The sequence below is a fragment of the Lissotriton helveticus genome, chromosome 10, assembly GCF_964261635.1.
Source record: "Lissotriton helveticus chromosome 10, aLisHel1.1, whole genome shotgun sequence".
In the NCBI taxonomy this organism is placed as follows: domain Eukaryota; kingdom Metazoa; phylum Chordata; class Amphibia; order Caudata; family Salamandridae; genus Lissotriton; species Lissotriton helveticus.
In genome coordinates, this window is record NC_136071.1 from 433,968,924 (window position 1) to 433,991,113 (window position 22,190).

Here is a 22,190-nt window from a genome sequence, read left to right on the forward strand (position 1 = left end):
GAGGAAAATTGAAATGTAGCACACGACATAGGGCCTGAACCAAAAAGTAAATAGACACTGGCCAACTGTCAACTAAACCTGGTACTTATTGCGGAATTAAGTATGATTTGCATTCTAGAAAAGAGCCCAAACTTAGAAAAACAGAGGTGTGGCGCCGCGGCCAGGGCGACTGACGCTGGAATCTGGGGATCACGGTTCGATCCCCGGCGCCGGTGGCAGGTTAGCTCAGCACCATGTGACTCTGGGCAATAGCTTGCTTAATCTTCCCGATGGCCCCCAGCGCCTAGAGACCCTTGTGGGTGATTGTGCGCTTTACAAATGTGGATTTATTATTTATTATTAATAATATTTCCACGTGGTTCAGACCATGTCACATTGTATATGAATCGCAGAAAAAAGCTAAATGAATGTAATCCATGCAAACTGTGATGTTTAAATTGCATTTTTGTGTATCCTCAAATAAACAAAAATGTGCTCTGCTGCAAAGTTTCATGCAGAGCTGAGCAATATGTTTGGAAGCCGGGAATGTAAATGGCTATGTAAGTTTGGCAAGTATGGTGCTGGGCAAATGTGACGAATTGGGCAAATGTGCACGAGTTGGCCAAGTGTTGCATGTAAATGGTCAAGTTTTGTGAGGAGCAAGCCAAATGTTGTGCAGCGCTTTGTGCCTTTCATAGAGTCAATCAAGTGTCAATCCGAAGAAAGAGGAGAAAGAATAGTAGGGCAGGAACAAAAAGCATGCAGACATAGCCAAGTAGGACGAGAACGAAGAGAATATATTGGGAGTGGTGGTGGTGTTTCTCTCTGTCACCTGCGTTCTGTTAAGAGGTTTAACAGTGTTCTCCTTTGGTAATGACTCCCATATTTCTTTCTTTCCGCAGCTCTGAAGAGGTCTTTTGACATGGAGGACGTGGATGACCTACCAGCGTTTTCACCCTCCTCCCCATTGAGCTCTCCCTTCAGCCCCACCTCCCCCGGAATGGTCATTAGAAGCAATGGTGATAGTCGAATATCCCAAGGGCCGCACCTGCCCCTCTACCAATCTCACATCCGTATCGGTTCCAACCCCAGCCCTGCCCAGAAGAGCCGCATCGGCAGCAGTCTATCCTTCAACAGAGGCACCATTCAGACGGCAAAGAGCAATGGGAATGTCCATGCTAGCCTAACACGTGTTTCATCATTCCAGACCCGCCTGCAGCCAAATGGATTCTCTTCGTCTGGACCAGGTAGTGACAGCGAGAGCCTCCACAGCTCCACTTCCAGCCTAGAGTGGCAGCCGGTCAGTAAGATGGTCACCCCCCAGCGTCCATCCCAGCTGCCCGTGGGAATGTATGAACCAGGCATCAGAATTGCCCGGATATCCAGTCCCGTCATGAAAAAATTCTCTTCCTCCCATGGAAGTGTTTTTCGCTCGGAGGTGGAGCGGCCAGCAGTACGGCCTGCAGCATGTGATGTCATTAACCATAGTTCCATGCCTTCCTTGGACCTTCACATTGCAGAGGATCAGGGACATGATCTAATGCCATCCCCAAATGATGCTTATCCTTCTCCAACAGGTTGGGGATCCCCATCACAGAGCTCTGCACCAATATTCAGCAAGGCCATCAGCAGAGAGCCATCTTTCTCTTCTTCTTCATCTTCTTCCTCTTCACCGCCTCATAGTAATGGACGCCTGGATCATGCCACTCCTCCACCATTTGTCAGACCAGCTTATCCACAGCCCGCCAGAATACCAAGATTTCCTATCAGTTTAGACGGATTCTTGGTGAAGCCCGCAGAATGCCAAAACTTGGTCTCTGAGGTACATGTGACCCCCAAACCATTACCAAGAACCCAACTGAAGGTCGGGCCCCATGTGAATTCAGGCCCACTGAATCCTTCATCTACAACCCATGAATCTCCAGCAGGAATCCAAAGGGACATTTTTGCTTCTGGTGATATGGTAAGAATTCCAGACACCCTTCCTCTTAGCTTGACCCTGACTCCACCGCTGTCCCCTCCGGAAGAACGCCGGTTTCACCAGGGATCATCCGCTCAGGTGATCCAGGCGTCACCTCCTGCCACATTTTCTGGACTTGCACCACTGCTGCCCAAACCTGCCATTGTGGAACCTGCTTCAAAGGTTAGCCTGCAGTCTATGATGGAACGGGCCCGATCCTTTTCCCTGGCTGATCAGGCTGCTCCTACTACAGTCTTGAGAACCCAGGATACATGGCATGGCAGCAATATGTCTGTATCCACGGAGGAATCTGAGAATGTTAGCCGGCTGATCAAAAAAAAGCCGGATGAAGGTAAGGATCCTACTGTCTAATGTATGAAGTAGCATAGCACATTAAAACCTTTCTGTTCCTATAATGGACATATTTATACATAAGAAGAGTAAGACTGGACATTCATGTAATGCTGGAAGGACAAAGATGCAACAGTGTTTGTTAATAAGTGAATGCGAATAGATCCATACATAAATGGGGAGACTGTAGTCAAATGTAATTATTTAGCCTGCTGGAGCCAGCCCAGTAACTACTGCGCACCTGGACTGGGTACACTTTTGTTGATACACACTATTCATGGGCCTATTTGTCAATTTAACTTGCATCCAAGACCATCTGTATGTACTTTTTGTATATTTATTGGTTAGAACCAAATATACTTAATTGTAGTAAAATACTTTTTGCAATATCACAATTTTTAAGTATAAAAAATGGACACATGCATTTCTCAAACAGTTCAATGTTAACCTATGGTGGAAAAACAATGTTGTAATTTCATAGGTAAGTACACAACTTAAAATTCCAGTCTTCGGCTTCTAGGACCAATACTTGGCAAGGGCCAGGTAAACGTAGAGACTGCACCACCAACAGCACTGGGGTGGCCGGGTGCAGAGGTCAAATCCGGTCACTGGGGACCAATGTTAGTTACTGGAGACGGTTGCAGGTAATTAAAATTGGAGTTGGGGGTCAATCTTCGGGGTTTAGGACCAGCAAAGGCTGCAGGCTCTGACCAGAAGGCTGGGGGAAGGGAACCAGTGGCTCTGGAGGGGTGAGCTGGGGTGCTAAAGAACTCAGACACCGTCTGACGAGCTCCCCAAGGCCGGTAGGCTGCTGGTGCAGTAGTGTCTTTGGACGTTGGATAAGTCTTACTGGAGCCGGTTGCTGTTGGAGAACACTTCATGTTCAGGCTGTAGGCGGCAGGTGGCGTAGTGGAGTCCAGGAGAGGTCATTCTAGGGTGGATTCGAGCTCAGGACCGCTGGGGAACCTTCTTAGGACCAGTGTGCCAATTCAACTCAGGCCAGAGGCGTCCGGTGCAGAGGTAGTTCCGGGGGTCTGGTTGGGCGGTTCAGCAGGCCACTGGAGCTCATTCTTGTGAGTTTCTTTGTTGACCGGGCCACTGCCTTCATGAATTCTTGGTCTTTAGGGAAGGCAGGCAGTCCTCCCAGGGTTGTGGAGGTCACTGGGCCTGCTGGACGAGTCGCTTATTGGAGCAGGTTTCTTCGAGGACTGCAGACAGGTCGGTTGGGCTGTGGCCAAGTCAGTTGTCGTCTTGAGGCTTCACTGCTGGTACGGCTCTTCCGTCCTTCTTCTTTAGGTTGCCAACATTCTGAGGATCAAGGTTCAGGGGTGCCCCTAAATACTCAATTTAGGGGTGTTGCAAGTAATGGCAGGTAGTAACCAATGGGCTACTTACCTTAAGGGTGAATACAACCTTTGTATGTCCACTCCCTTTGGGGAGGGGGAATACCCCTAATACTATTGGCTAAAATCCTCACAACTAATATAGAGGATTTTCAAAGTAGGGTGTCACTTCAGCTCATGACACTTTAGGGGTGGTCCTAGCTGAGAGGGGACAAACCTCGCCTGCTTACAATTTTTCCTGCCGAACTTGATGCCAAAAGTGGGGCTTGGTCAGGGGGGCAGGCATATCCACTAGCTGGAGAGGCCCCGGCTAGGATAACAAAGGTTTGGTGGCCTTTGAGGTTCACTGCCCTTGAATGCTGTTCCTGCCCTGGGGTAGGTCGGATGCGCCTCCACCCAGAACATGCTTTGTTTCCGACCCACAAGAGCACAAGGCTTCCACCTTAGGGGGGTCAGAAACACTGTGGAAATGGCAGGCTGGTGCAGACCAGTCAGCTACACACTATCGGTTAGATAGGTTTGTTAGGTGTCCTGAGTGCATTTAATCATGAATCCAACACTGGCCTCAGTGTGGGCTCATTAATCTGAGATGTTTGATACCAAAAATCTTGGGATTCAGGGAAGCCATCATGGAGCTGCGGTACTGTTATCGACAAGCTCCCAGCCCGTGTCCTTAGTATGGCTTCACTAAGCACTTATAATGCCTATAGGGGTATATCTGCTCCTGCAGTTATTCCCTCACCAGAGGTGTAGTGCACCCTGCCTTAGGGCTGTTAGGCTTGCTGTAGGGGTGACATACCTATGCACCACAACACGCAGGCTGCAGTGGCAGTGTGCATATGTTTTGTGAAGTGTCTCTGAGGGTGGCATAATACATGCTGCTTCCTTTAGAGACCCTCTCTTGTCACAATGCCCTTTGTACCACTGGTACCTTTTACAAGGGACTTAAATGTGGGCCAGAGGTGTGCCACTTGTGTAAACCAAGATACAGTTTTGGGAAAGAACACAGGCACTGGGAACCTAGTTAGCAGGAACCCAGTGCACATTCAGTCAAAGTTGCATTCCTAGTGTGGCAAAAAGTGTGGGCTAGCCATGCCAAAAGGAGCACTTTCCTACCGTGATGAAAAATAAAATGATAATGAATTCTGTTCATTACCATTTTATTTTTTATCGCTGTGGCATTTCAGTGGGGCGATGTTCCCCCATTATAATGAAGGAGCCGCCCCTGAGTGGACCCCTTCAGAATTCTTCCTTCACCTACTTGCCTATCAGACAGCACCAGGAGTATGCAGAGAGGGCACACATGAATGCTTATCAATTGCTAAATCAGATCAACCGCACAAAAAAAGATTTGTAACATCAGCTCTGGAAGAATACACTCAACAAGTCAAAAACAAAGGGGAAAACTGAATGCACCAGGGTAGGACAAACTTAAGAACAGGAAGAAAAGCCATTACATTCAGGAGTAGGGAATTGAAATAGATAAAGAAGCCATCCAAACATGAGCTTGGGGCAGACTCAGACAACACTCAAAATATATGTTAAACTATTGGTTACAATGCTGTAAGTGACAGATGGCTAAAGCTGTCAGCAGTGAGACTGCAAAATAGTGTTCGCACAGTATACAAAGGTGACAAACTGTATGCACTCACCTTACTCAAGTTCCTGCATGAAAATGCACACCACTGAAAATATTGCTTAGTAAATCTTTTTTTATTGTTTTTGAAATGTGTTTTAAGTAGAGCGTACTGCTGTGCGAGGTATAACTTTAAATACAGGGCCAAATATAATCTGTCGCACTGCCCTCTTCTCTATGGGTTCAACAAACAAAAATAAAGAAAGCTTACTTTTGGATGGGAGTATGGGGGAAGGGTGGAGATGACTCTACTACTCACCTAACCTCCCTATCAATTCCATGATGGGATAAGTGCAGACAATTTTTCAGCGCAACCAAGTTCTCGATAATCAGGCCATCTTCATGAAGGATCACTATAGTTCTTCAGACAAGGACCTACATTTGTCCAAATGCTGCTCTTTCCAGCAACATACAAGGGTTATGCAACCCTGAGGCCGTTCTGTAACCTTTACAATATGCCTTTTCTTTAGAATGCTAGGCAAGCATGTGCGGCAACAGCAGAGCATGGAGCACACCTTTGGTTAGGTTTAGTTATTTGGGCAACAGCACAGAATAGCACAGAGAAGACCTCAAGGCAACTTCAGATATTGAGGTGACCCTAAAGAAAACTATGCTATTGATTTTCTGTGGGTGACAGGAGCTCCTCTCAGCCTGGCTGTCTACTTCCACCTAATTGTAACTGTCATCCTACTCTGACATCAATCATGTAACCAATCCAAGCACCATACGGCATTCAATACTTACATATTCTCCATGTTGGAAGCCCAACTACCTATTGTGAGAAGTTGGCCTGATATATGATGTTTCCAATTCTGGAACCACCTTGTATCAGTCCAAACAACCCTTATGGTGTCTGGTTGTAAGTCAACCTTATTAGGCAAGCTATCCTAGGGGTAGCATGGACTAAGCAGCCTTAAAGGCTTAACTTAAGAGGTCGTGTTAAGCGAGCTGTTTTACCACATACAATCCTGTAATATCAAATGAAAGGACACCACACAAGTATATATTATAAAAATATATGTATTTATTACTAAAAACAATCCCCAGTATTCTTTATGAATAAAGGGGCACAAGCGTTAAATCAAAAGCACAGTATAACATACAAAGTTGCACAATTTTGGATGAGGCCAAGGGGCCACTCAAACCATATACAAAAAAAATGGTATAAGAGAGACCATTCGATCAGTGGTTAGGCCTAGGGCCTAGGGAATCGCTGGGAGCAGTCGGGACAAGCAATGCTGAAGTCGGGAAAAGCCCGCGGGATTCGGGTGCAGTGCTGAAAGCACAAGCATGCATCAATGTTAAGTCAATGGTGCGTAAAAGTTACACAAATAGAGTTTAAGGACACTTCCGCTGAACCTAGAGGAACAAAACTTAAGACACAGACCCTAGAGGTGTGTACCAGTGTGGGAACACCGGCGTTGCAATGTTACCTCACCCACAGGAAGTGGGTGCACAGGGTCGAAGTTGAGTCGGGTTTCGTCACGCAGGTTCTTGGTGCTTGAAGCTGAAAGGGCTGCAGGCGAGGTGAAGGAGAAGTGTCCGGTGGAGTCCAAGGGTGGACTCAAGTCGAAAAGTACCTGAAAGCAGAGGGGACAGAGTCTGGGTCACTCAGCAGTGACCAGGGTGGAACCAGGACGGAACCAGGCAATGTCGGGCGCAATCAGGTGGTTGTCGAGGAGCTTCTCTCCGCTGTCACGTGGGCTCTGGGGCATCTACGACGTCCAGGAGCGGGTCACGATCTGTCCCACGCAGGCTCTCGCCGTCGGCGCGGTCGGCTTCAAGATTGGAGCAAACAACACTTGGCAAAAGCAATCCACGCGAAACCGGGAGATTGCTTCTCACTCGAACCAGGAGGGTCAGAGTGGGGGCTCCTTTTCAGGGGAGCGGGTGCAAATCTGGAGCAACCAGAATCACAAGTCGAATTTCAAGTTTCGTCGGCACAGGGGCCACAGGCCAGCTGGCAAGTGACCGGACCAACGCGTTGAGCCAAAAGAAGCAGAAGGGCCCCACGCAGCACTCGTCGAGTGTGGAGGGCTGAACTTCGGTGCAAGAGTGGCTCAGGGTTGGGGCTTCTCAAACCCCGTTGTACAGCTTCGAGGGTCACTCGTGGGCTGCACGGTCAGCGTCTCGTGATCTTTCCAAGATGGCGTGCCCCACGCTTCCGGTCGCCTCCACGGGTCTCAGCTCTGCAGGGACTGTGGATCGGGCTGTTAGAAGGCAGGCAAGCTTGATCTCGTCGATCTCTGTCGCTCGAGTTCCGGCGGGAACTGCAACAAAGCAGACGTCGAGGGCTGGATGGTGCCTGTTTGCACAGGGTGGTCACTCCTGGACCACAAGGGAGATTCTTCAGTCTTCTACGTTGAGTAGGATGTCGAAGGGTCCAGAGTTTCGTTTCTTATGTTTCATCAGGATAATCTGAAGTGCTTTGGCACTGCTCCCATTCTTATACCAATCTAGGGGGCTGGATTACCTGCTAGGTCCCCTCCTATGGGTGGGATCCAGGAAGTGGGTGGATACACCCCCTTCCTTTGATCCAGGCCGCGCTGGCACGAGGGCTGGAGTGCCCCAGAACCGGTTTCGCCGGATTATGCAAGGGGCAGCCTTGTGCTCCCCAGGCAGTGTCTGGTTTCTTTCAAACCTCCCTGCTACAATCCACTATCTCCTGTCTGGGGGGGTGTGACACCTCCCTGCGACAGGAAACCCTTTGTCCAGGCCCCTTTGGCTGAGTTTCGATCAGCTTCAGGGGGTCAGACTTGTGTCTGTGGCAGAAGCATCCATTTTGTGGATCTGAGGCCCTTTTAGAAATTAACCGCATTTAAGTAAAGCAACATGTCATACCCCTCTAGAGGGGTGGAATGCTATCCCCGTCGCCAGAACTGGCGAGGGGATAGTATTCCAAATCGTATGACACCTTACACAACATGTTTTGATAAAGCCAAACCAAAGTTGCTATATAACCGCGAGGATTATAATGCACTTAATAGTATATGGTATGGCATTATCCTGAAACAGCTTAGGGATTTGTTCCCGACGGCTGCAGATAGGCTCAGCTCATGCCAGAGCTCCATCTCACATTAAACCACGCACCCTCCAGGATTGATAAGGCCTTCCATAGGAGTGACTCACAGGTTTATATGTGTCCAGATATAGGTTTAGATATAGGTATACTATATCTAAGCAAGAGGTGATTACACCACCTTGCCCCAGCTGAGTGATCAGCCAGTTGTGTCAATTTAAGAACCAGCCAGGGGTGGCAAAATATATGCTGCAGCCCCTGGTAGGCCTTGGTGGCACCTATGCCCTGAGCACCTATAGTGCATGGTACAGGGGCTGACAAGGAGTCCATTTCCAATTGTGGTATGTACCTATAGCACATGTATTAATAATTTAGAGAGAGAACAGCAGGCTGGGGGTCTGATTAGCAGGCCCACAGCCTCAGTAGTCTAAAACCAGTGAAGCAAAAAGCAAAAATTTGGGGTGACCATAGGATAGCAGACCCTACTCTCCTACACAACCCCCTCCCCCCCAAACGCAGGGACATTAAACTAACCTTGACCAGATAAGTCTTCATGTTCTAAGTGGAAGTACCTGGAGAGACCATCTGCATTACCATGGTCAGTCCCTGGGCGGTGCTCCACTGTAAAGTCCATCCCCTGTAGGGAAATGGACCACCTGAGCAGTTTGGGATTTTCACCCTTCATCTGATTGAGCCACAAGAGGGGCTTATGGTCTGTCTGAACTAGGAAGTGAGTTCCAAACAAGTAGGACCTCAATTTCTTCAGGGCCCAAACCACAGCAAAGGCCTCCCTCTCAATGGCTGACCAACGTTTCTCCCTGGGGTCAGCCTTCTGCTAATGAAAGCAATGGGCTGGTCTTGACCATCTTGATTAAGTTGTGAAAGCACAGCTCCCACCCCCAACTCAGAAGCATCTGTCTGTACAATGAACTGTTTGGAGTAGTCAGGACTCTTCAGGATAGGTGCAGAGCACATGGCCTTCTTCAGGTCATCAAATGCCTTCTGACAGCTAACTGTCCACTGAACCTTTTTTGGCATCTTCTTGGATGTCAAGTCATTTAATGGTGTCACAATGGACCCATAGTTTTTGACAAACTTTCTGTAATACCCAGTCAGGCCCAAGAAGGCTCTGACTTGTGTCTGGGTAACTGGAGGAGCCCAGTCCTGTATGGTCTGGATTTTGCTCTCCAGTGGTTGAACCTGACCTCCACCTATTAGGTGGCCCAGGTACACAACCTTACTCTGCCCTATCTGGCACTTGGTAGCCTTGATAGTCAGGCCTGCCTTTTGCAGGGCCTCCAGAACCTTCTTCAGGTTGATCAGGTGATCCTCCCAGGTGGAGCTAAAGACAGCAATATCATCTAGATATGCTGCACAAAAGTCATCCAACCCAGCAAGGACTTGATTCACCAACCTTTGGAAGGTGGCAGGTGCATTCTTCAAACCAAAGGGCATCACCACAAACTGATAATGTCCACTGGGGGTAGAGAATGCTGTCTTGGCTTTTGACTCCTCAGCTAGTCTGATTTGCCAGTAGCCAGCTGTCAAATCAAATATGTTCAGAAACTTGGCAGAAGCCAATCTGTCAATGAGCTCATCTGCTCTTGGAATGGGATGTGCATCTGTCCTAGTGACAGCATTGAGACCTCTGTAGTCCACACAAAACCTCATTTCTCTCTTTCCATCTTGGGTATGAGGTTTTGGCACCAGGACTACTGGGCTGGCCCATGGGCTCTCTGATGGCTCAATCACTCCAAGCTCCAACATCTTTTGCACCTCAGCCTTGATACAATCCCTGACATGGTCAGGTTGCCTGTAGATCTTATTCTTGACAGGCAGACTGTCACCAGTGTCCACCTCATGGGTGCACCAGTTAGTCTGACTGGGTGTGAGTGAAAACAAGTGTCGGTGGGCTTGCAAAACCTGTCTGCAGTCCATCTGTTGCTGGTCAGTGAGGCTGCCTGCCAAGGCTACTCCATCAACTGAACCATCATCAGGGTTCTGAGAAAGCAGGTCTGGGAGAGGGTCACACTCTTTCTCCTGTTCCCCATCTGTGGCCATGAGCAAGCTCATGTCCTCCCTGTCCACAAATGCTTTCCAACGATTCACATGGAGCACCCTGTGGGGGCTCCTAGGGGTTCCAAAGTCAACCAGGTAGGTGACTTCTCCCTTTTTCTCAATGATAGGGTAGGGTCCAGTCCATTTGTCCTGGAGTGCTGCTGGGGCCACTGGCTCCAACACCCACACCTTCTGCCCTGGCTGGAACTCAACCAGAACAGCCTTTTGGTCATGCCAAGCTTTCTGTAATTCTTGGCTGGCCTCCAGGTTTTTGGATGCTCTTTCCATATACTCAGCCATCCTGGAGCGGAGACCAAGTACATAGTCCACTACATCTAGCTTAGGCTTTTTGAGAGGTAACTCCCATCCTTCCATCACCAAACATAGTGGACCCCTCACAGGGTGGCCAAACAAAAGTTCAAAAGGGCTGTAGCCAACCCCCTTCTGTGGGACCTCTCTGTAAGCAAAGAGCAAGCAGGGTAAAAGAATGTCCCATTTCCGCCTAAGCTTCTCTGGTAATCCTTTTATCATTCCCTTGAGGGTCTTGTTGAATCTCTCCACAAGCCCATTGCACTGTGGGTGATAGGGTGTGGTAAACTTGTAGTTTACTCCACATTCCTTCCACATTGCTTTTAAATAGCTAGACATGAAGTTAGTACCTCTGTCTGACAATACCTCCTTTGGGAAGCCCACTCTTGAGAAAACTGCAATTAGGGCTGTGGTCCTCAGGGGAATAGCTTCTGGATACCTGGTGGCATGATCCACTACCACCAGTATAAATCTGTTCCCAGATGCTGTTTGAGGATCCATGGGACCCACAATATCTATTCCAACTCTTTCAAAGGGTACCCCCACCACAGGTAGTGGTATGAGGGGGGCCTTTGTTGTGCCACCTGACTTACCACTGGCTTGGCAAGTGACACAGGAGCGACAAAACTCCTTGACATTTTCTGACATGTGAGGCCAGTGAAAGTGTGAAACAAGCCTGTCCCACGTTTTGTTCTGGCCTAAGTGTCCTGCAAGGGGAATATCATGGGCCAAGGTAAGAAGGAAACCCCTAAACTTCAGAGGTATGACCAACCTCCTGGTTGTACCAGGCTTGGGGTCTCTAGCCTCTGAGTAAAGGAGTCCATCATCCCAATACACAGTATGGGTACCTTGGGCATCCCCTGCAGCCTCAGCAGCAGCCTGCTGTCTGTGGGGTTCAAGGGAAGGGCAATCTAATTGAGCCTGCCTCAGGTCTGCCCTTGAGGGTCCCCCTGTCCCCAGAAACTCAACCTGGTCAGGTTCAAGTTCCTCAGAGACAGTCTCCTCTTGGACTGCAGAATCAGTTTCCTGTGAAACCTGATCCTCAACCTGGGGCACGGTGGAAGGCTCAGCCTTTCCTCTCTTGCTCCTTCTCTTGGGTTGTGGTTGGTCTATTGTTTCAAGATCCACCACTGGTTCAGGAAGGCACTTCTTAGCCTGAGACCTTGTCACTGTAAGGACATGAGCTGAAATCCCTAGCATTTCTCCATGAGTCCTGTACTCCACTTCTGACCAAACTGAGCTTTCAAGATCATTGCCTAACAGACAGTCTACTGGGAGGTCTGCACTCACAACAACTTTCCTTAGGCCATCTACCCCTCCCCAGGAGAAGTTCACAACTGCCACACTATGGGAAGTAGTGGAGTTGCTTGCATTGGTCACTAGGTAACTTTCACCTAGTACAATCTGTCCAGGGTCCACAAAGTCAGGTGTCACCATGGTGACACTGGCACATGTGTCCCTGTAGGCCTGAGCCAGTTTCTCATTGATTAAAGGCGTCTGCCTATATTTGCCCAGGTTACTGGGACTCACTGTAGTGGACAAAGCTAAGTCCACATCATATAGGAGAACTGCCTGAGTAGGGATTCTGACTAGGCCAGATCCTACTTCAGTACCCAGGGTTAACCCTACTACACCCTTTGGCTGTGTTCCACCACTGCTTACTGAACTAGGGGGTGCAGGTGCTTTAGGAGCTGCAGTGGTGGGGACTGGATTTTTCTTGGTACATTCACTGCCCCAGTGTGAAACTGATTTGCAGGTATTACACCAAGGTTTCTTTGGGCCATCATTCTTCTTTTTCTTGTTTCCATTTTGGGAACCACCCTCCTTATTGCTATTTTGGGGGCCTGAAGACTTCTGGTCTTTTTTTTAATCTTTCTGATTCCCACCCTTCTGGTCTGTTTTCTTCTGGTCACCACCTTGGTTCTGGGGTTTCTGCTTAATCCTTGTTCTGACCCATTTGTCTGCCTTCTTTCCCAATTCTTGGGGAGAGGTCAGATCAGAGTCAATAAGGTATTGATGCAACAGCTGGTTTGTACAGTTATTAAGGATCTGTTCTCTCATGATAAGATTGTACAATCCTGTATAGTCTGAAACTTTACTTCCCTGCAACCAACCCTCCAGAGCCTTAGTGGCACAATCCACAAAATCAGTCCAGTCTTGAGTCTGTGCTTTTTGGGTGTCTCTGAACAACAACCTGTATTGCTCAGTGGTTAGGCCAAACCCTTCAATAAGAGCACTCTTCAAGACAGAGTAGGTTTTGGCATCCTCAGGTCTAACTGTGAGGAGCCTGTCCCTCCCTTTCTCTGAAAAGGAGTACCATAAAATTGCAGCCCACTGATCCTGAGGAACCTGCTGTACCATGCAGGCTCTCTCAAGAGCAGTCATCCATTTGTGGATGTCATCCCCTTCCTTGTAGGGGGCCACCATTTTTGTCAGGTTTCTATTATCATAGCTCCTGTCTTTTTCTCTAGGAATATTGCTGCCACCAGTGGCATCTAAGCCACACAATTTCTGCTCTCTTGCCAAGGCAAGTCTAGCTTGAGCCAGGGCTACCTCCTCCCTCTCTATTTGGAGTTTGACAGCTCTCATCCTGGCCTTATGCTCTATCTTCTGAGAGGCAGTCATACCTCTCTGAGATTCTCTTGAGGCACTAGAAATATGAGAGTCCCCTGATGGAGATCTCACTCTTCTGTTGCCTGGGAGAATGATCTGGTGGGATCTGGGGAGGTGCTGGCCCTCTCCATTTCCCAGTAGGTTTAAGTTGGCCTGGTTAAGCCTGGCAACTATAACCTGGTTAACCCCTTGATCCTGATCTTCAGGGTCCTCTACCTCTGAGTCCTCCTCCTCTTCTACCTCCTCATCTTCCTCCTCTGGGGTGGTCTCAGTGGCTGGGGGGTTCACTCCATCTCCTGATTCTAAGGGAACTGCATTTGCCTTTTCTAAGTCATCCTGTTCTAGAATGGCTATCAGGGAAGGACTGGTGGGGCTTATGCCCCTTTTTAACCCTCTTGAGATGCACAAGGCAACCAAGTCTTTGTGGGTTAGTTTGTCATAGCTGGTAGTTGCCTGGGTAAGGTCAACTGTCACAGGAACAGACCCTGAGGCTTTTCCTGTGTCAGACATGACTCTAGTGTGGTATAAGTGATGCACCTACCTACACTAAGTGTTTCCCTACTGTACCTTGCTAGTGAGTTGTAGTCAGGGTGTGCTAATCCCTTTAATCTACAACTACTAAGTTCAGTAGAACTTAAATATGCTAAGCTTTTGATTTATATGTACCTAAAGGTACTTGATGTGATCTTTCAATTTGATAAAAAGATTGCAATGGTAAAACAAACAGCAAGCTCAAATCCGCACCGCTGCTCACCAATGTGAGAAGTTGGCCTGATATATGATGTTTCCAATTCTGGAACCACCTTGTATCAGTCCAAACAACCCTTATGGTGTCTGGTTGTAAGTCAGCCTTATTAGACAAGCTATCCTAGGGGTAGCATGGACTAAGCAGCCTTAAAGGCTTAACTTAAGAGGTCGTGTTAAGCGAGCTGTTTTACCACATACAATCCTGTAATATCAAATGAAAGGACACCACACAAGTATATATTATAAAAATATATGTATTTATTACTAAAAACAATCCCCAGTATTCTTTATGAATAAAGGGGCACAAGCGTTAAATCAAAAGTACAGTATAACATACAAAGTTGCACAATTTTGGATGAGGCCAAGGGGCCACTCAAACCATATACTAAAAAAATGGTATAAGAGAGACCATTCGATCAGTGGTTAGGCCTAGGGCCTAGGGAATCGCTGGGAGCAGTCGGGACAAGCAATGCTGAAGTCGGGAAAAGCCCGCGGGATTCGGGTGCAGTGCTGAAAGCACAAGCATGCATCAATGTTAAGTCAATGGTGCATAAAAGTTACACAAATAGAGTTTAAGGACACTTCCGCTGAACCTAGAGGAACAAAACTTAAGACACAGACCCTAGAGGTGTGTACCAGTGTGGGAACACCGGCGTTGCAATGTTACCTCACCCACAGGAAGTGGGTGCACAGGGTCGAAGTTGAGTCGGGTTTCGTCACGCAGGTTCTTGGTGCTTGAAGCTGAAAGGGCTGCAGGCGAGGTGAAGGAGAAGTGTCCGGTGGAGTCCAAGGGTGGACTCAAGTCGAAAAGTACCTGAAAGCAGAGGGGACAGAGTCTGGGTCACTCAGCAGTGACCAGGGTGGAACCAGGATGGAACCAGGCAATGTCGGGCGCAATCAGGTGGTTATTGAGGAGCTTCTCTCCGCTGTCACGTGGGCTCTGGGGCATCTACGATGTCCCGGAGCGGGTCACGATCTGTCCCACGCAGGATCTCGCCGTCGGCGCTGTCGGCTTCAAGATTGGAGCAAACAACACTTGGCAAAAGCAATCCACGCGAAAGCGGGAGATTGCTTCTCACTCGAACTAGGAGGGTCCGAGTGGGGGCTCCTTTTCAGGGGAGCGGGTGCAAATCTGGAGCAACCAGAATCACAAGTCGAATTTCAAGTTTCGTCGGCACAGGGGCCACAGGCCAGCTGGCAAGTGACCGGACCAACGCGTTGAGCCAAAAGAAGCAGAAGGGCCCCACGCAGCACTCGTCGAGTGTGGAGGGCTGAACTTCGGTGCAAGAGTGGCTCAGGGTTGGGGCTTCTCAAACCCCGTTGTACAGCTTCGAGGGTCACTCGTGGGCTGCACGGTCAGCGTCTCGTGATCTTTCCAAGATGGCGTGCCCCACGCTTCCGGTCGCCTCCACGGGTGTCAGCTCTGCAGGGACTGTGGATCGGGCTGTTAGAAGGCAGGCAAGCTTGATCTCGTCGATCTCTGTCGCTCGAGTTCCGGCGAGAACTGCAACAAAGCAGACGTCGAGGGCTGGATGGTGCCTGTTTGCACAGGGTGGTCACTCCTTGACCACAAGGGAGATTCTTCAGTCTTCTACGTTGAGTAGGATGTCGAAGGGTCCAGAGTTTCGTTTCTTATGTTTCATCAGGATAATCTGAAGTGCTTTGGCACCGCTCCCATTCTTATACCAATCTAGGGGGCTGGATTACCTGCTAGGTCACCTCCTATGGGTGGGACCCAGGAAGTGGGTGGATACACCCCCTTCCTTTGATCCAGGCCGCGCTGGCATGAGGGCTGGAGTGCCCCAGAACCGGTTTGGCCGGATTATGCAAGGGGCAGCCTTGTGCTCCCCAGGCAGTGTCTGGTTTCTTTCAAACCTCCCTGCTACAATCCACTATCTCCTGTCTGGGGGGGGGTGTGACACCTCCCTGCGACAGGAAACCCTTTGTCCAGGCCCCTTTGGCTGAGTTTCGGTCAGCTTCAGGGGGTCAGACTTGTGTCTGTGGCAGAAGCATCCATTTTGTGGATCTGAGGCCCTTTTAGAAATTAACCGCATTTAAGTAAAGCAACATGTCTTACCCCTCTAGAGGGGTGGAATGCTATCCCCGTCGCCAGAACTGGCGAGGGGATAGTATTCCAAATCGTATGACACCTTACACGAAATGTTTTGATAAAGCCAAACCAAAGTTGCTATATAACCGCGAGGATTATAATGCACTTAATAGTATATGGTATGGCATTATCCTGAAACAGCTTAGGGATTTGTTCCCGACGGCTGCAGATAGGCTCAGCTCATGCCAGAGCTCCATCTCACATTAAACCACGCACTCTGCCTCCAGGATTGATAAGGCCTTCCATAGGAGTGACTCACAGGTTTATATGTGTCCAGATATAGGTTTAGATATAGGTATACTATATCTAAGCAAGAGGTGATTACACCACCTTGCCCCAGCTGAGTGATCAGCCAGTTGTGTCAATTTAAGAACCAGCCAGGGGTGGCAAAAGATATGCTGCGGCCCCTGGTAGGCCTTGGTGGCACCTATGCCCTGAGCACCTATAGTGCATGGTACAGGGGCTGACAAGGAGTCCATTTCCAATTGTGGTATGTACCTATAGCACATGTATTAATAATTTAGAGAGAGAACAGCAGGTTGGGGGTCTGATTAGCAGGCCCACAGCCTCAGTAGTCTAAAACCAGTGAAGCAAAAAGCAAAAATTTGGGGTGACCATAGGATAGCAGACCCTACTCTCCTACACCTATCTATCAGTAGCTTCCGGTCAACCCTGCAGAACATCCTCAACACCCACTCTCTATATGGAAAACACCTTCTATGTGGCATTTCCATATACAGTGGCACTAGATTGACTGCCCAGCTCTGTAGAACCTTCTAGAACTCTTTTTGTCAAGGAGGCTACACTTTGATCACTCCAGGATCCTAGACAGAAGGCGCGTGGAAGCACGAGAGAGCACTGGAGGGTCCAGTTCTGATGCATTGGCAGTACTCCACAATAACTTGGCCAAAGAGCACACGTGGACATTCATGTCTATCACAGTTTGTGACATTTATGGTGTGGGCAGTCAACTTTCAGTGGTCGTCCATGAACATTGATGCCTGTTTGTGGTTGCCTGATGCCACAAGTGGCTTTCCATGGCCATTTGCTGCCTTCTTTGACCATTCATAGTCACTGTACAGTGGGAAGACGCCCTCTTTTCTCTAGCCCTCAGCTCCTCCATGTCCAGCTGTACGGGCAGACACTCAAGTGTTGATGCCCTCAGTCTAGCACTCACACCCATCTTGCACCATTTTTGTATTTATGTAGGTGTTTTGTAAAGCTAGTTATCTTATACAAAAAGTTGGGCACGAAAAAATTAAACTGTGTTTGTGGAACTGCTCACTTTTTGACCTACGCTCATGCGTTCTATGGCATAGCTACACATGTTGTAATTGCAGAAGACTGTTTTGGAATCTCCCTGGGCTCTGAACCCTTCATATGGGCTCTGAACCCTTCATGCCAGTTATGTGCCCACAGCGTGCTTCATTGGCTCCTAGCCCTGGTTTCCTCTAGCGATTGGCCACAGTGGATACAAAACATTGCAACTGTGGTGCACTATGAGTGTCATTGCAGACTGGAAGCTTGGTTTATTTTGGTGCCGTTGAAGCTACCGTGTGCAAGGCTTGCAAAGTACATCATTTACTGGTTACTAAATAATGTTTTAATGAATTCTAATTTATGATAAACAACCAATTTTGGTAGATTCTTTGCAGCAATGTAAAATAACTCCTGTAGGTTTTCTTGAATCATAACCTGAAGTGTGATATAGTGGTGTAAATTTTACAGATGCCTTAAATCATACAGCTAACGCTTATTTACACCTTTATCAGTTTATTGTCTGTAGTAGACGGACGCTTGTGCCATGAGATGATGTATGATGGCTGTGAGAAAGTGCCATCTTTCTTGCCTTGGTATACCCTCACTTTTTTCTGAACTGCTGATGTGCTTTGACTGAGTGTGCCCTGGGTTCCTGCCAACCAGGTACCCAGGGCCTGTGTTCCTTCCCTAAAACTGTGCTGAAACTAAAAACCCAATTGGCCTCTCTGGCCACCTGTCAGCCCCTAGTAAATGGTACCCTAGGTACCCAGGGCATGGTGACCAGAGAAGACCCCTGAGGGCTGCAGCACTTATTGTGCCACCCTCAGGGGCCATGTACCCTGGCACCCACACGCTGCCTTTGCAGGCTGAGTGCCTAAATACAGAACTAAACCAAGAGTCGACATGGCACACATCCCTGTGTGCCATGCCCACAGAACCCACTGCCCTGGCATACTTCAGTCACCCCTCTAGCTGGGTGCCCTATTCCAGAGGTGTGGACACAGGTGCATGAGCCCTGTGCCCCTACAGTACCCAGGGCCATTCCTGGGCACTGTAAGTGCAGTGTTGCCATTAAGAGTATATGGTGCTGGGAGGTTGTCATCGCGAACTCCACAGCACCATAATGGCTACACTAAAGACTGACAAGTTTGGTATCAAACTTCTCAGCACAAGTATTGACAAGTTTCAAATTTACTCTTGTTAGGGTAAGTTCTGGAGAGAAGTGTTGCAAAATGTTGGCACTCTTCTTTTTTGCTTGGTCACCCCTGATTTTTCCCCTTTTGCTGGACCCTGTCTTTTTGCTGGCTTTAGAACTCTGTGCACCTTATTCCTGTTAATCGGTAGTAAAGTACCTTTTCTCCACCTTTAAACATGGTTGAATTGGCATATTGTACTTGCCTATGGATCCCTAGTATATGGTACAAAGTACTTCGAGGTCCTGGAAGTTAAATACCACTTGTGAACTGCAGCACCTATCGTGACATCCATTACAGTGGCAATGCTAACATAGATTTTGGCATATCATTGTAGCTTGATTTTAGCAGTGTAAAAACTGCAATTTGATCTGTCAAAATAAACCCTTTTAACAGGCCAAAGGCTCAGTTTTAAATATTAATAAATCATCCCTATTAGGCCTTGTAGCCGACAATGCAGGATGTTTTAAACCCACCATGTAGAAATGTAATGTTATGTATCGGGTTAGCCTAGGGGTGGTGCTCCACCCGGATTCTGCCCCTTTTCAATGAGACTGCTGGAGACTTGATTTGCCTTTGGGTTGAGCTTTATGTACAATCCAGCGAAAGGATAGCATGGGTCCTCCTGTCCTTAATGTTCTCGCTGTCACCAAAGGTCCGGCGGGCGTCCTTCAGGGCTCCGTATCCTCTCGTTAGGCGTGGGATGTAATGGAAACAAAAGGCAGACGCCACAAATCAGTAGGGAATCCTCAGATGTCCAACAGCAGCGAAGGGGTTTCTGAGGGGGTCACCGAGCTCCACCACCAAGTGACGAGAAAGAAAAAGAAACAAACTGTGTCCACCCTCAAAAGGATCACATGTTTCCTCCCCGTGAAACAAAAATCCCCCTTATACGGCGATGTACCTGCTCCAGCCACACTCCTCCTGGAAAGTGGTGGGGCGTCTTGTGATGTGCGTGGCCTCCGGGCTCCTTCCCGTTATCAGGCTCCTCCGGTTGCTCTTCGGGTCTTCTGTGGGGTAGCAGCTTCTCTCTGGCTCTCCTGGAGTCTTCCACACTCGGTTGGGTCGTCTCTCTGGCTCACCAGCAAGCGCGCCCCAGCAAGCGACTCCTTCCGACTTCCAGCGATAGGACAGCTCGAGCTGACGTTGTTTCCTTGAACTCCTCCTCTGGGCCTTTCCAGGATGGTTTAAAGGGGCCGCTCATGTCCTGCATACGGAGCGGTAACAAGTCAGTTTCCTCAAAATGCCACTATTCCTGGTCCCCAGGGGCCTCCTCACACATCCCTCCCCTAGGATTTCCCCGATCGGGGTAAAGAGGATAACGGGATAAGTAGTCGGCATTTCCCTGCTCTTTGCCCTTACGGTGGCAGACCTCGAACTGAAAAGGCTGGTGGGCCAAGACCCAAAGTCGCGATCGTTGCACCCTTTATTACGTTGGAGCCAGGTCAAGGGGGCATGGTCAGTATATAACAAAAAGGGCCTACCCTCAAAGTAATATCGCAGTTTCTCGATCCCCTATTTAACCGCTTGGCACTCCTTTTCAATTGTAGGATAAACTCTTTCTCTAGGAAACAACTGCCTACTGATGTAAAGGACGGGTCTTTCAATACCCCTGCTGTCTTGCTGTGATAGAACCACACCGATACCCACCCCTGACGTGTCTGTTTGGAGGATAAATGGTTTATCAAAATCAGGTGTGATTAACACAGGAGATGTGGTCAAGGCTGTTTTGAGGTTCCAGAAGGCCTGTTCCTCAGTGGCCGAGGGGAAACGGAGGCGTGTCAGGCAGGCCCTCTTCTTTAGCATATCGGTGAGAGGGGCAACGATTTCCGAGAATTGGGGAATGAAATGCCGGTAGTATCCCACCAATCCTAAGAAGGCCCTCCATTCGCGTTTGGTAGTGGCAAATGGTGTGTCCTGTATAGCCCTTACTGTCTTGGTCTGTGGTTCTATCAGGCCTTTTCCTAGCAGGTATCCCAGGTATTTCACCTTCTGAAAAGCGAACCTGTATTTCTATGCGTTTATATGTAGGTCAGGATGTCAGAGCTCAGAAAGGATCTCCATAAGATGGGTCAGGTGTTCCACCCATTATTTGCTGGACACGACTATATCATCTAAGTAAGCGGAGGAATACTTCAGATGGGATGCAGGACCCTTTACGGTCTTTGTTTGACTATCCTCCCCTCTTGGGTTGGGATGGAGTGCATGGTCAGGGGAGTCCTTCCTGGCTGGTCTGAAAATATATCCTTAAAGGAAAGGAGGAGGTTTTGTATTTCCTCGTTCTGATTATCTGTCAGCTCAGTGTTGATGATGGTAGTGCCGACAGTATGTGACAGGTCCTCTACCGTGGAGACGCTATGTGTACCTCTAGGAGGTGGACCCAGCTATTTCTTCAAAAGATTAAAGCTGGACATCGGTGTCGTGGTGGCCGAAGGGCTAAGATGTATCTGGTCTTTCCTATTTTCTTTTTAACGCAGAAAGGTCCTTGCCATTCCTTCCTCAATTTATGCGTGGAGGAGGGCAAAAAAAACCAAAGCCCAGTCCCCCACTTTCAACTCCCTCCACTTTTTCCCTCTATCGTAATAGTATTTCTGGTTCTCTTGGGCTTTCTCTAGGGTTTCATGGGCCAGGGTTCTTAGCTTGTATAGACTGGTTTTTATTTGATTGTCATAGTTCAGTAGGGAATGTGCTTCTTGAGCACCATCTGTCTCCCAGCTTTCCTTGGTTATCTCCAGAAACGTATGGGGCTTTCGCCCAAAGAGAAGTTCAAAAGGGGAAACCCCAAGGCTGCTTTGCACCTGGCTTCAGAAAACAAACAAGGCCAAAGGAAGAAGCTGGTCCCAATTTTTCCCATCTCCTGTTAACATCGTCTTAAGCGTAAGTTTGAGATGGCCGTTGTAAAGTTCTACTAGGCCGTCTGTCTGGGGGTGGTATACAGATGTTTTGATGTGTTTTATGTTCAGCTATCTACAGACCTGTCTCATCAACCTGGACACCAAGGGGGTCCCTTGGTCTGTGACAATTTCCCTGGGAAACCCCATCCGTGAGAATACCTCTATCAATCGCTGGGCTATGGTGGTGGTGGTAGCAGAGCGTAAGGGAAGTGCCTCCGGACATTGGGTTGAGTAGTCTACTATGACCAAGACATACTGGTAACCCCTGGTGGATTTAGGAAGAGGGCCTATGAGGTCCATCCAGATACGGTCAAATGGTTTGCTAATAACGGGAAGAGGGTTCAGAGGTACTCTCGGGGGGGATATAAGGGTTCTTTTTTTGACATATTGGGCATTCTTGGCAATATTTCTTTACCTGAGCATGCACCCCCGACCAGTAAAAACTCTGTAGTATTGACTGTGCCGTTTTTTCTGCCCCACAATGTCCTGCAAAGAGATGAGCATGAGCAAAAAAAAGGACCTGGTCTCGGAATCCTGTGGGTACTACCAACTGCAGCTCCTCCCCCTCCTTTGCTATTCGGTACAGAAGTCCGTTACGCGCTCTGAAGCATGGGTAGGTCTGATGTGGGGAATCATGTGTCTCTCTAGTGCTTTGCCAGGCGTTACTGAGACAGCTTTCGTTTAGTTGGGCAGTCCTAAAATGCGTGTCTATGGCCCA

General features: G+C 48.5%; 1 protein-coding gene across 1 annotated transcript in view; it reads left to right on the forward strand.

The window, feature by feature from the left end:
* SEPTIN12 (septin 12) overlaps nt 1-22,190 on the forward strand; it is a 539,550-nt gene that overhangs the window by 44,455 nt on the left and 472,905 nt on the right. Inside the window, exon 2 of the mRNA XM_078662920.1 lies at nt 882-2,291. Within this exon, the coding sequence (XP_078519046.1) occupies nt 882-2,291 (1,410 nt within the window). The remainder of the gene's footprint in view (nt 1-881; nt 2,292-22,190) is intronic.